The sequence below is a fragment of the Podarcis filfolensis genome (genome assembly GCF_964270895.1).
Source record: "Podarcis filfolensis genome assembly, chromosome: 16".
NCBI classification, from domain to species: domain Eukaryota; kingdom Metazoa; phylum Chordata; class Lepidosauria; order Squamata; family Lacertidae; genus Podarcis; species Podarcis filfolensis.
In genome coordinates, this window is record NC_139620.1 from 18621692 (window position 1) to 18634846 (window position 13155).

A 13155-nucleotide genomic window follows, 5' to 3' on the forward strand; every position below is an offset into this window, starting at 1 on the left:
TGTTTTCTAATGACTTATTTAGTGAGATTTCTGCATTGCAGTGGGCTGGACTGGATGACCCTTGGGGTCCCTTCCAACTCTACAGTTCCACGATTCTCTGATTCTGTTCTATGAGATGTCTAGTTTGGCCATGACAGAAGTTTTAAGGAAACATGAAGAGAAATCATGGGCTCCAAGTCAGGATCAGGCTTGGGCTGGCAGGCCCCAGATGGAGGAGAAAGGGGACTTCCGGGTTGGCGCCATTGTTTAATGGCGGATTCCCTCCGAGCTCCGGAGGGAATCGACTCCGTAGCGTCTGGGTCTGGCCGCTGCGGCGAAGCGGAGACCCTTAAAATCACAGGCGCGGATGCCTGTGAACACAGAGACTCGGCGGGCACCATTTGCGCCCCCCCAATCCGCGACGGAGCCTTTTTAAAGGCTTCGGAACGGAGGCAGGGTGGGGCGTGGTGCTGAGAGTACTCCCTCGCCTACGGAGTGAAGCCGCAAGCCATTGACAGAGAGCGCCAACTTCTTCCAAGACCGATTGGACTCTAAAATATAAACCCGTGAGTAATACGGAGATTGGAATCTTAAAAATTTTTAATTTTGGATTTGGAACGAGCGGGAAGGGGCTAAAAAGGAAGTCCACCCCCCCCCCTCTTTGTAAACAATTTAAAGCAAAGGACTGGGCAGCTAAGGTCGAGATAATTTGTTTCTTGTTGCTTTTTAATGAAAGATCCTGACTTCACGGTTTTGACACTATAAGAAGATTTACTGGAGGATAAAAAGAATTTTGGGAGCTGAAATTTCACCCCCCCCCCGAGACCCGGGAACGTCCTATGAGAAAGCCTGTTGTATTGAGGATTTTGACAGCTGTCAAGTGAGCTGTCAGCTGGAAAAAGAGAACATTGTTTCTGCTGTTTTTGCTGGTTTATTTGGTACAACTTGTTGAAAATAAGGAGGGCTGATACAAAATAACTGGACTTTTGGTTTTGAGCCGAAAGGAACATTAAGGAACTAAAATCCCCCTAGAGGGGTAATAGGGACATTACACCACAAAAATGGCTGGAGTATGTAAAATCCAAGCAGAATTGGACAGAGCACTCGTTCTCTTGGGAAACTTGCAAGATGAATACAATGCTTTGTCTACAGAGGTATCATTACTACACTGGACAGTAAATAACAGTTTTGAGCCTGATAAGGACTTGAAACAGGAAGCCTATTCAACTGAACAAATAAATGAAACTGAAAGTGTAGATATGATGGAGCAATATGTTGTTTTTGAAGAAAATGAAGGAGGAGCAGGAGATTTGCAGGAGTCAAAGGAGAGTTACAATATGAGGCCTGACATGATGATAAAAAAGGACAATAAAAATTGGATGTGGAAAGCCTGGTCTGAATGGGACTTTGGAAAATGGAGAGATCCCCTTTGGAGGAGATCTGAAGACCTGAGGATTACAAATTTGTTGAAGGTGAAAGCTGGAGCTTTGGGGACATATGGATCTGAAAGAAATTTGAAACAAGAGTTGGAGTACCCCATAGGCTTTGTTTTTAAGTATGGAGGACTGGCTGGAAGCAACATGGAGTCTGTTGGGCCGGAGCCCCTCCGAGACTTGGGGCTTAACATCAAGGACTATCAAAGAGACCGGCAGAAAGGAACTGAGAGAGATATAAGGGCCTCGGACGTGAGATCTCCAGGCTAAATAAATAACATAAAGACTGATGGATATTGGTTGGGGACTGGAACCGGGAGAAGGGTGGGTGGAGGTTGGGAATCCAAAGGGTACATAAGGATAATTTGCTTTTTATATTTTGTTAGTGGTAAGGAAATTGGGTAAATCGTGGAAGGGAAATTTTGGTCGACTTTAGGAAAAAGGCTTAAGAATAATTAATGAGGTATAAGTATTGATGTGTGATTTTAATAAGGTAAAATTGGTTTTTTCTTTTTAAATTAATTGAAAATAAGGCTGTTAGAAATAAATTGAGGAAATGGAAAAAAGAAGTAAAGTAAAACAATAGTATGTTAGAACAAATGTTTAAGTTAAGGTAAAGAAATAAGTTAAGGACTTGCTGAACTGACAATTTAAATTGGAATACAAGAAGGGGAGGTGTGAGGAGGTCTGAGAAATAAGGTTAAGAATAATAAGTATCAGAAATTTTATGTGGTTTTTTCTATTTTTTTTTTTTTGTTTAGTTTGGAATATTATGTATTTTGTGTTTTTTTTTTTCTTCTCTGTTTTGTTTTGTGTATTTCTTGTTTTTGTTTGTTGTGTGTTTCTTGAAAATGCCAATAAATATTTAATGAAAAAAAAAACAGATGGAGGAGAAAGGAAGTGGGGGGCTGTGATTTGTGAGAACACAGGCCAAAGGGGAAGTGCTCTGCATGGTGTGGTTCAACTTCAGCCACTTTGGAAGGGGTCTAGGATGCCAGCTCAGAGAGTTCTGGCTGGAAAAAACCAAGTCCTGCTTGCCATGGTGGTGCACTTTTAATACACAAAGTCAGCCGCTTGAGGCAACCACATCTCTCTGCGTAAGGGGAGGCCTGGCACAAGTCCTGTCTAGAGGCACTTTCCTTGAAGAGGAAGAGGGCCAAAGCAGAGGTGGCCTTTGGATCATGGTGTCTGTCCATAGTGAGGAACCTTCCCTTATGGGCAACTTTTTGAGGGCCGTATGCCAGGGGTCAGCAGGGCCAGAGGCAAAGGTTTGGTAGAGCAATGAATGTGAATGTTACCTCTATACAATAGTCTAGTTTCTACAAGAGGTGTTCAAGGACGTGTTCCAGCCGGGCAAAAAACATTCAGGGCGTGCAGTAGGGCTGGAGAGGGGATGTGGCCTGGGAAAAGTTGTGAGAGCCAGAAACAGAGGCCTGGAGGGCTGCATTTGAACCCTGGGCCTGGAGCTGAGGAATTCAGGAAGCAATTGCCTTCGCCTTATTGCCCTCATTGTGAGATGGGCCTTTGGGAGAACAAAAAGGACCGGACAAATTCACGGAGGATGGCCTAGGAAGAGCTGTTTGCTGGAAGCAGAATCTTCATGCTGAGGAAACGTACCTCTGAGAACCAGGCTGCTGTAATGTGGTGCCAAGGGGCAGTGGCTAAGAGCTGACTCGGACACTTCCCACAAGCCTCCCAAGGATTTGCGTGACCCCCGCCCTCCCTGATCTCACCCACTGACCGTCGTGAGCTTCTCCAGTGCCAGGAAGCGCTCCTCCCAGGCAGCAACTGATTTCTGGAAGCCCTCGTGGCGCTTGATGAGGTTCTCCACTTCGTCCACGTTGCCACCCAGCTCTGCAGAACGCACAATCGGCTCTTGGCTGGAGAGCCAGGCCTCCGCCATGCTAGCATCCCGCCCAAACATTAGCACCTCCATGACTGTGGGCAGAGGGAGGGGTGATGGGAGAGAGAGAGAGAGAGTAGTCAGTGGTGAGGACTCCAAATCCTGAGTCTCAAGTTCTTGCTGTTAGTTCAGGGATGGTGAACCTTCTTTAGCCTGAGGGCCACGTTCCCTCATGAGCAGTGCTATTTTTCTAGAAAAATAGGTGCCAGAACTGACCATGGACATCTCCCTGGTTCTCTTAGAATGGCAATGGTGCCTGAAGCAGAACCTCCCTCTTGGGACCACGGAGGCCTGAGCTTAGCCATGAAGTTCTGCTGGTGCCCTTGGTTTCAAGTAACCACCTCTCAGAAAAACCTACAGTGGTACCTCGGGTTACATATGCTTCAGGTTACATACGCTTCAGGTTACATACGCTTCAGGTTACAGACTCCGCTAACCCAGAAATAGTGCTTCAGGTTAAGAACTTTGCTTCAGGATGAGAACAGAAATTGTACTCCGGCGGCGCAGCAGCAGCAGGAGGAGGCCCCATTAGCTAAAGTGGTGCTTCAGGTTAAGAACCGTTTCAGGTTAAGAACGGACTTCCGGAACGAATTAAGTACTTAACCCGACGTACCACTGTACTCAGAAAAAGTTGTTGTGGGGATAATGTGCGCTGCATCCACACATGCCATACCTGAGTTCCTTGGGCCTGCCCCAAAATGAACTCTAGCCCTCTGAAGCCCCACTCCCCGAGTCCTCAGGCCCACACAACCTCACCCACTTACCAATTTGTAACCAGTCCATTTTCTCCCGCCATTTGTCATTGATCTCCTTGCGTCGGTCCTGCAGCTGGGTCAACTTCTCTGCAATCTGAGCAAAACAAAAGCAGAGAGATGCAGAGGGAGCTTAGCTGGGGAGAAATAGTAATCCAGAGTCGTGCCAATTAATCTGAACGTTGGGGCAGTCTACATCAAGCTGTACATAGGTTTACCTGTGTAACTCTCTACCACGAGGATTAGGGGAAGGGTTAGAGCTTATTGGTGGAGCACCTGTTTTGCATGCAAAGGTTTGTTAATTTGCGGCATCTCCAGGCAGACCAGGCATAGGCAAACTTGGCCCTCCATATGTTTTGGGACTACAACTCCTATCATCCCTAGCTAACAGGACCAGTGGTCAGGGATGATGGGAGTTGTAGTCCCAAAACATCTGGAAAGCCGAGTTTACCTATGCCTGAGGTAGACAGTGGTGGGCTAGATGGACAAACAGCTTGACCTAAGGTAAAGGTAAAGGGACCCCTGACCATTAGGTCCAGTCGTGACCGACTCTGGGGTTGCGGTGCTCATCTCACTTTACTGGCTGAGGGAGCCGGCGTACAGCTTCCGGGTCATGTGGCCAGCATGACTTGACCTAGGCAGCTGCCAGTAGAGGAAAAACATCCCTGATCTTTAACGATTGTGTGGCTGCAGAACATCTCAGGAGGGGAAAGCTTATCATCCAGCTGTGATACAAGGCTCAGTGAATGCCAAAACTGAGCCCTGGTCTCTTGCTGCATCTCTTCATAAGGCTCTTTTTGTTTCATTTAAAGGCAAGAGGGACTTACCTTGCCTATTTTAAACTGATAAAAACCAACAACCATACATGAGCTTTAAAAAGTGCATAATTCCAAAATCAGTACAGTGGTACCTTGGGATGTGAACGGGATCTGTTCTGGAGCCCCGTTTGCATCCCAAACAGAACACAAGATGCGTCGACGCGTGCCGCGTTTCACCACTTCCGCACGTGACGTCATTTTGAGCGTCTGCACATGCTCGAGTGGCGAGACCCAGAAGTAACGTGCTTCATTACTTCCGGGTTGCCGCAGGGCGCAACTCGAACACGCTCAACCCAAAGCACATTTAGCTCGAGGTATGACTGTACATCTTTCCTGCAAAACAAGCAATAGCTGCATCAGTTCAGGGGAGGCCTTCTCACCTTGTCAGAGGCATAGTGTCCTTTGGCCAACAACTCGTTGCCAATGGCGATGCAGGCGTTGAAGCTGTCTGTCCGGGCCTCAACTTCGGCCTTGATCCCTTGGTGGTTCTTGATGACCAAGTCTGCTGCCGAGACGTCCCTGTGGGGGAATGTAGGAAAAGCCGGCTACTAGGCTTTCCCCTAGAAATCACATTTAAGCAGAGCAGGGCAAGAAGTGGGGAGCTTATCATCCAGCTGTGATACAAGGCTCAGTGAATGCCAAAACTGAGCCCTGGTCTCTTGCTGCATCTCTTCATAAGGCTCTTTTTGTTTCATTTAAAGGCAAGAAGGACTTACCTTGCCAAGTCAAGAAGTGGGGAGCTGGCAGAATGAGACACCCAAAGGCCCGGTCTGGTCCCAGCACATCATTCCACAAGGACACATCCAAGGATGGCCACATTCACCCTACTTTAAACACTTACAGTTTCCCCCAAAGAATTCTGGGAGCTGTTCGGAGTGCTGAGAGTTGTTAGGAAGCCCCTATTCCCCTCACAGAGCTACAATTCCTAGAGAAACCACTCTAACAAAGAATCTGTCTTCACAGGGATCTCTGGGACCTCTTAAGAGGGAAATGGGCGTCTCCTAATACCTCTCAGCACCCTTAATGGACTACACTTCCCAGAATTCTTTGGGGGGAAGCCATGACTGCTTAAAGTGGCACCATAGTGTTTTAAATGTATGATGTGAATGTGGCCTGGGTGAGTTAGGGACTAGACCTGCCACCTACAGAGACCTGCTCCTATTGACCCTTACCTGGGCTTCTCCTGGGCATCGATCTGGAGGTTGACATCATCCATCCACAGTAGGAGGTCACGCACCATGCGGAAGAAGCGGAACTTGTCAACAGTGTCAAGGAGGAGGTGCCGGCGGCCGCTGCTGCTGCTGAGCAGGTCAGACCAAGCTTCACTAACGGACTGCTCATGCCTCCGGATGTCGTCTGCCTTCTCGCCGGCATAAGCCTTCTGCAGCCGCGCCGCATCGTCCTGCACCTGCTTCACCTGCCAAGCCAAACAAGCCACAGGTGAGTCAGGGTCCCTCACCATCAAGAGTGTCCCAGGCGCTCCCACCGAGGCCCTTGATCAGGGCAGGGCAAATGATTTGGATCACTGGAGTTGGGAGATACTTTTCTTGTAGAAACAAGGGTAAAGCGATGCTTAGTACAAATTGATCTCCAGATTTTTGGCTAAAATGTGTAATTTCCTAATCAGCAATTACTCAAAAAACAATTTTGTTGTTGTTGTTCAAAAAAAAAATATTTTTGAGTGATATGTGATTTTTTTTGTTAAATAATTTAAAGAAATAGTGGTTTACAAGTATATATAAAAAAAGTTACACAAACATTAAAACATAAAAGCTGATTGGAGACTGCTCCACTGTTCTCCTGTTGCTCCTCCTCTCAGTAGGCAGAGTCTGGACCTTGCACTGATTTTATTCCCTTTCCCAGTCCCCCAAATGCACCTGGGTACTGAGCGCCTGGATGTCGTGCTCGTATGCGCTGTGCATCCGCTGCATGGCCTCCGCTGTGTTGAGGTCCCGGCCCACTTCATCGGGCAGTTGCTTCTGCTTGTTCTGGACCTGGCTGAGGGTCTCACGGGCGTCGTGGTAGAAACGGTGCAGCTCATAGGACGCCGCCAGCATCTGGCTCCGGGTGTCAATGAGTTCCAGGAGGTCGGCCCAGGCCTCGTTCAGGCTGTCCTTCCACTCGGCGATGGTAGCGTTTTCGGAGTGACCGGCAGAGATCATCTCGTCTGCCAGCCGGTTGACGGCGTCCACCCGCTCCTGACCGATAGTGCTGGTGTCACGTGAGAATTCCCGGAACTTGTCCCGCAGCATCTGTAGGGAAGAAGAGAGCACTGTGTCAGGTGTGCATGCAGGAGCCAGGCCCTGTGACCAATAGGACTCTGCAGGACTAGGACCTTCCTAAGTTTGTTCTGAAGAGGCAAGGTAACTCACAGCACCGATTGGTAACTCACAGCACCTGGTGGCAAGAGCCAGGAAAGGGATACAAGGTCAGCATTTTCCCTTCGGCTGTTTGTCACAGCAACACATTCCCTGCCTTGCTGCGTTTGGTTCTTTGACTCCTAGCTTCTTGATCCTCGGACCCTTGGCTTCCTGACTCCTGGCTTCTGCACTCCCGTTCCTGCTCCCACCCCACCATCTTGCCACCCGGTCCCGACATCCCCAGCCGGGACTTTGATCGCCTGTGAACCAGACAGTAACACACTGCAAAGGTCCCAATTGTCATGGGCGTGGCTTCATGCAGAGGAACAGTGGGAGGCACCAGCTGGGGAACCCCAGGGGAAGAAGGCTCAGAGCCAAGGGATTGGTGGTTGGACAGTGATGAGTGGTCAGAGGGAAAAGTGGGAGACTGGGAGGAGCAGGTGTCAGAAGCTGAAGAGGTAGCTGGGTTTGGTGAGCAGGAAGAGTTTGTGGCTGAGAGCAGTCCAGAATCAGAGGCAGAAGTGGAGGCTGGAGAGCAGGGGGGCCAAGAGGCAGAGATGATGCAGGCTGCCAAGGAGTCTCCCCCTCTTGCTGCAACCAGCTCCACTCCCGCCTGGTCTCCCAGAACATAGAGGAGGAATGAAGAGGATGGAGCAAAGAGAGACAAGACAAGGGAGCCTCAGATTGCTGGGGAAGGACCCAGGGGAGGAGCAGCCTTAGAAAGCAGTATGAAGGCAATTGCCTCACTGGGGCAAGACCTACTAGATAGAAAGAGTTGCTGCTTTGAATAAAGAGTTGAATTCTCTGACACAGGGTGTTTTATTGCTGACCTGCTCCTGACTCCAGCTCCTGGCACAATGGTGGGAAACAAACAAGAGTGTGAAGGGCAAAGGGGCAAAAAAGGCAGAGGGATAATAGCACAGAGGTAGAGCACCCGTTTTGCACACAGAAGGTTCCTGGTTCGGTTCTAGATATGTCCAATTAAAACAATCACAAGAAATAGGGGCTCAGAGAGACTTTTCTCTATCTGAGACCTTGGAGAGTTGCTATCAGAAGACATAACAGTGGATAGTTGGACAAATAATCTGACTCCACAGCAAGCAGTTCCCTATGTTCCTATTTAAATCAGCCCTTTATTCAGAACCATGATGACTGGAATCTTACTGGGAAGGGATGTAGCTCAGTGGAAGAGAACGTGCTATGCATGCAAAAGGGCAAATAATGCACCATTGATATGGGCTTTCCTGGTGCAGAACTAGGATCACTTGGGTGCCCTGTTCACCCTCCAGCCACCTCAGTGAAGGAGGTATAGAGATCTGGAGGGGTGCTTCTTGCCTCTGGGTATGTTAGGGATCCCTTGGGAGGGGGAGACCCACCGTGACATGTTCGTAGTCCTGTCCAAGCTCATGAGAAGCAGCCACCACCTCGCGCTCCGAGATCCACTGCTCGAGGTCGTCCACTTCCCTCTTCAGCTGGCAAAGGCGGAGCTGTTCCTGCAGCTTGGCCCGGCGCTCCTCAGCCAAGTCCTTCAGGCTGGCATAGAGCTTGTCCACTTGGCCCTGCCGGAGATTGATCCGTTCACTGCAGGAAAGGGAAAGCGAGAGGGACAGACATCATCCACGGATGCCAAGGAATTCAGGTCTCCAAAGCCCTGACCAGTGCTGGCTGGCCCACCAGCTGTCGTCATTTTGCATGGAACCCCAGGCTCCCTGATTGGCTTCCACCCCTACAAAAGAGTGGTGCAATAAGCTGGTAAACTGGTTCACACTATAGGTGCATGCCCTGAGACCTCTAAGAGGAATGACATCCCAACAGGACTGGGGCCAAGGAGATCAGGCCTCAAAATCCCAGGCAAGTGCTGGCTGGCCCAACAGCTGTCATCATTTTGCATGGAATCCCAGGATCCCTGATTGGCTTCTCCCCCCACAAAAGAGTGGTGTAATAAGCTGGTAAACTGATTCACACAACAGGTGCGGCTCTGAGATCTCCAGGAGAAAGAGGGGTATAATGACATCCAAAACAGGACTTGGGCCACAGCAGGGAACTTGATGGGGCATGTGGGGATAGGCTCCCCAACTGTCTCGGTAGGGGAATGGTGGGCTTCCTTACCTCTCGGGATGCCCGTTGTTTACCATATCACGGCTCTGGATGGAGAGCTGGTGGATGGTCTGGGCATAGTCTTCCAGAGCCTGCTCCATCACCAGATGTTTTTTCACCATGGCCTGAGCAATCAGTTCATCCTGGTGAAAAGAAAGAAGTGTGTTCCTGTTTGTTTGCTTCCTCCCACCCCTTCAGAAACAGAAGCAAGGGGTAAAGAGGATGGGGTAGGCAACATTAAAATTTGAACTAGGATCGAGACCTGTTATTCCACATCAGGATTCAGTCCCAAAATGTTTATGTGAAAAAAGGGTTCTGATGGGGGACTGTGCAGAGTGCCTTTCTCCCCACTGCTGAACAACTGCAACCAGCCTGTGTATATCTGGGGTTGAAAGGGGACAGAACTTTCAACCAGAGAGAAATGTGACTTCTGGCAAGTCCTAGAACTATTCTTACTAATCATAAAGGACAACCCCAGAGCAGATTTGTCTCTAGTGGGAGAGGAGTTAAGCACAGTTCTCAGGCTTTCCCCTCCCCCACTCACTCGATTTCAGCATGCAACCTTGGAATGTGTGCTGCGATAAAGAAGAGATTTGCAGAGTGCATTTTTGAATGCTACCAAATGAATTCTCACACATCTAGGATTAGCGAGAAGGGCACTGCTCTTCTGAAATGCTAGGCCCAGGAAAGAATGCTAGAGAAATTAAGTATTTTGCGAATTCCAGTATGAGCCAGCATGATCTGCACTTTCCCCAGCTAATATGTGTATTAGAATTTTGCAATGCAGTTTTTGGCTCCAAAAAATATTTTTTTTTAAGTTTCTTAGTTAAAATACATCCAGAAATGCTCCTTTAAATGAATGAGTATTTTTGCATGTTTTGGTTTGGTTTGTTTTTTTAATGCAGAACTAGGACAGAATGGGTTTATGAATTAACACAGGCAAAAAAATAACACAGACCTTGGCCTTCTCCTCTAATATCATGTGCAGCTCTTGTTCGCCCATCCAGGCCTCAGCCTCCGCAACATCGAAGTAGAACTGTTGGGCCATCTGCGCTTGCTCCAGGCGCCCGTGCCGCTGCTCCACCTGGCTCTGCAGCTCCTGCCACATCTCCTGCAAAGCCTCCACGCGCCCCTGCAGCTCCGCTTCCAGGCCGCTGCATGCCAGCCCCTGCCACCTCCCTAGGATGTCATTGATTCGTGGCTGGTGGCCCTGGATCTCCTTCTGCAGGGTCTGGAAGTGTCAGGAAGAGGGAAGAAGAAGAGTGCACGGTTAAAACTCTGGAATTCGCTCCCCCAAAGAGGTAGCGATGGCCACCGACTCGGATAGCTTTAGGAAAGGATTAGTCAAATTCCTGGAGCAGAGAAGGCTATCAGTGGCCACTGGCTTCGACGGCTATGTTCTCCCTCCGCCGCTGGACGCAGTGTGCCCTGAATGCCAGTTGTTGGGCTTGCAAGCTTCTCATGATGGGTATCTGGTTGACCACTGTGAGAACAGGAAGCTGGGCTAGTTGGGTGTTCAGCCTGATCCAGCAGGGCTCATCTTGGCGTTCTTTTGAGCAAGGGTGTGTGTGACATGACAAAGGCATGTAAAATTCAGTACAGTGATGTGCAGAGAAAGTGGAAAGAGATGTTTGTCTCCCTTTCTTATTTCACTTACTTATTTATTTTATTAGATTTACATACCATGCTTTATCGTAAGATCTCGGGGGGGGGGGCCGGCGTTTCGCAGAATAAAACACAAGATGAAAACAAGGAAATGGGCTAAACAAAACAGCAAAACAATAACCCCCACTTCCCACAGGCACTTTTAAAAGGCTGTAGAATATTCATCAGCCAAAGGCCTGGTGGAAGAGGAACATTTCTGCCTCCTGCCTAAAAATATACAGTGAAGGCAGCAGGCCCTGGGGAGAGCATTCCACAACGGGGGAGCCTCTGCAGAGAAACCACCACACCCAACTAAGCCTTACCTGGTTTTTCTTGATCAGTAGTTGGACAGTGGGAAGATCTTTGCCATGGTCAGTGGAGACTGCCATGGGCATCCGCTCCTTCACCCACAACTGCAGGACACAAGGCGAGAAAAAGGTTAAGAAATGCCAAGAGGCTCCATAGCAGAAAAACTCAGCGGGGCAAGAGTCATCTTACTGCTCATTTGAGGGGGGCGGGGGGACGAGGGTTGTTATTTAAAATAAATAAATCACACACACAATATCCCACCAGTTTAATTTAAAATATATATATTCCAGGGTGGTATACAATATATGAAGATAAAGGACGCAACAACATAAAATATACATATAAAACCAGAAAATTTGTTAAGCAATTCAAAGGCTATGGAGAAGTGAAAACTATTGACTGCACATGAAGATCGCACAGGTGTAAATAAATTCACCACCCTGCATTTGTGAGGGAATGCTTATAAGCAGGTTTTTTAAAAAATAATTTAAAAAAATGGCAATGTTTTCTGCATATACTTATGTTGATGCTTATTTTGGCTCTGTGAAATGCATATTACAGGCAACTTCCCATTTGCACTGGGGTTGCATTCCAGGTCATCATGAGAATAAACCTGCCCCATCCCTTTCCAGGACATAAAACGGCACATGCGCCAGCCATCCTGGAACAATCAAACGTGCACAAAATGGTAACTGTCTATAGCATGAGTGTGTTTATGCATTAGGCCTGGTTGGCCAAAGAGCAATAAACTATTCAGATATCCTGAAAATATACATTTTATAAAAATTACATAAAAGCAGCATAAAGTCTCTGGCGTCCTAAGACATTCCGGTGCCTGCAATGGAGCCCAAATGGGCCCCCCTCTTCCACTAGCTCCAACCCTTTATAAAGTCTGGCTGTGCCATTCAGGTGCAGTCATCTATCTGATAGCGCTGCCTGAAACAGGTTGCTTCTCCCTACTCAGTAGTGCTCATTTCCCTGAAACCCTGGCTCCCTGCACAGCAGCTCTCCCTCTCCTCTGATCCCTCCCCTGACTCACAATTTCATCCTCCAGGTCGCGGTTGAACTGGTGCTCCTCCTTGGAGGCCAGCAGTTTCTCGCAGCGCTCCCTGAGTGGTGCCCGCAGCTCTGCAAACCTGTCTTCCACTGCCTGCAGTTTGCCATCCACCTCCACGGTGTTGGAGTCCTCCGGGCTGAGGGCCAGTGCTTGGGCTTTGAGGCCCTCCACCTCCTTCTCCCGCACATCCATCTGGTTTTCCAGCATCTGGGAGTGGAGAAAGAAGGTGTTGGGAATGCAGAAGGATCATGGGGTGTTGCAGCTCTGCAAATTCCTGCGGCATCATTACCACTTCATCCCAGCAGCCCCCCTCTGCTTCTGCAGATTTTGGCCCTTTCCTCCAAAGAGGAATTTGGTGCAGGTGGAAATTCATCACAGCCAAGCCCTTCACCCCTGCCGCACAGCACGCACTCACCTGCTGTTTCTTGAGCAAAATGTTGACGCTGGTTAAGTCCTTCCCGTAGTCATCAGAGTGCAGCTGGGCCTGAAGGCCGCTCAGCCAGGCCTCCATGGCGGAACAGCTCTGAGTGAAGAGCTCGGCGCGGTTGGCGTCAAAGAGGCACTGAGCTTTGCTCTGGGTGCTGGATTCCAGCTCCTCCCAGAGCTTCTGCAGGCTGTCCAGCTTGGCTCTCACCACGGGCTCCAGCTCTGGCTTCTCGGCCACCAGCTGCTCTCCCTCCTGCCGAAAGGAGGACACAGATGCTGACGGAAATGTTGCAGGGGGCGGAATGGAATAGTGTGAGTGGAGGTGGAATGGGGTATCCTGGAACAGGTCATAGCTGATTAACTGGACCCCTGAGCAG

At 49.0% G+C, this 13155-nt stretch overlaps 1 protein-coding gene across 2 annotated transcripts in view; it reads right to left on the minus strand.

Moving 5' to 3' along the window:
* SPTBN2 (spectrin beta, non-erythrocytic 2) overlaps positions 1–13155 on the minus strand; it is a 108452-nt gene that overhangs the window by 10383 nt on the left and 84914 nt on the right. For both annotated transcript variants that reach the window (XM_083589604.1, XM_083589605.1), the window contains 11 exons: positions 12768–13031; positions 12335–12559; positions 11310–11399; positions 10301–10573; positions 9355–9485; positions 8622–8826; positions 6763–7137; positions 6058–6302; positions 5266–5404; positions 4080–4164; positions 3154–3350 (listed from right to left, as the gene is read on the minus strand). In XM_083589604.1, the coding sequence (XP_083445730.1) occupies positions 3154–3350; positions 4080–4164; positions 5266–5404; positions 6058–6302; positions 6763–7137; positions 8622–8826; positions 9355–9485; positions 10301–10573; positions 11310–11399; positions 12335–12559; positions 12768–13031 (2229 nt within the window). The remainder of the gene's footprint in view (positions 1–3153; positions 3351–4079; positions 4165–5265; positions 5405–6057; positions 6303–6762; positions 7138–8621; positions 8827–9354; positions 9486–10300; positions 10574–11309; positions 11400–12334; positions 12560–12767; positions 13032–13155) is intronic.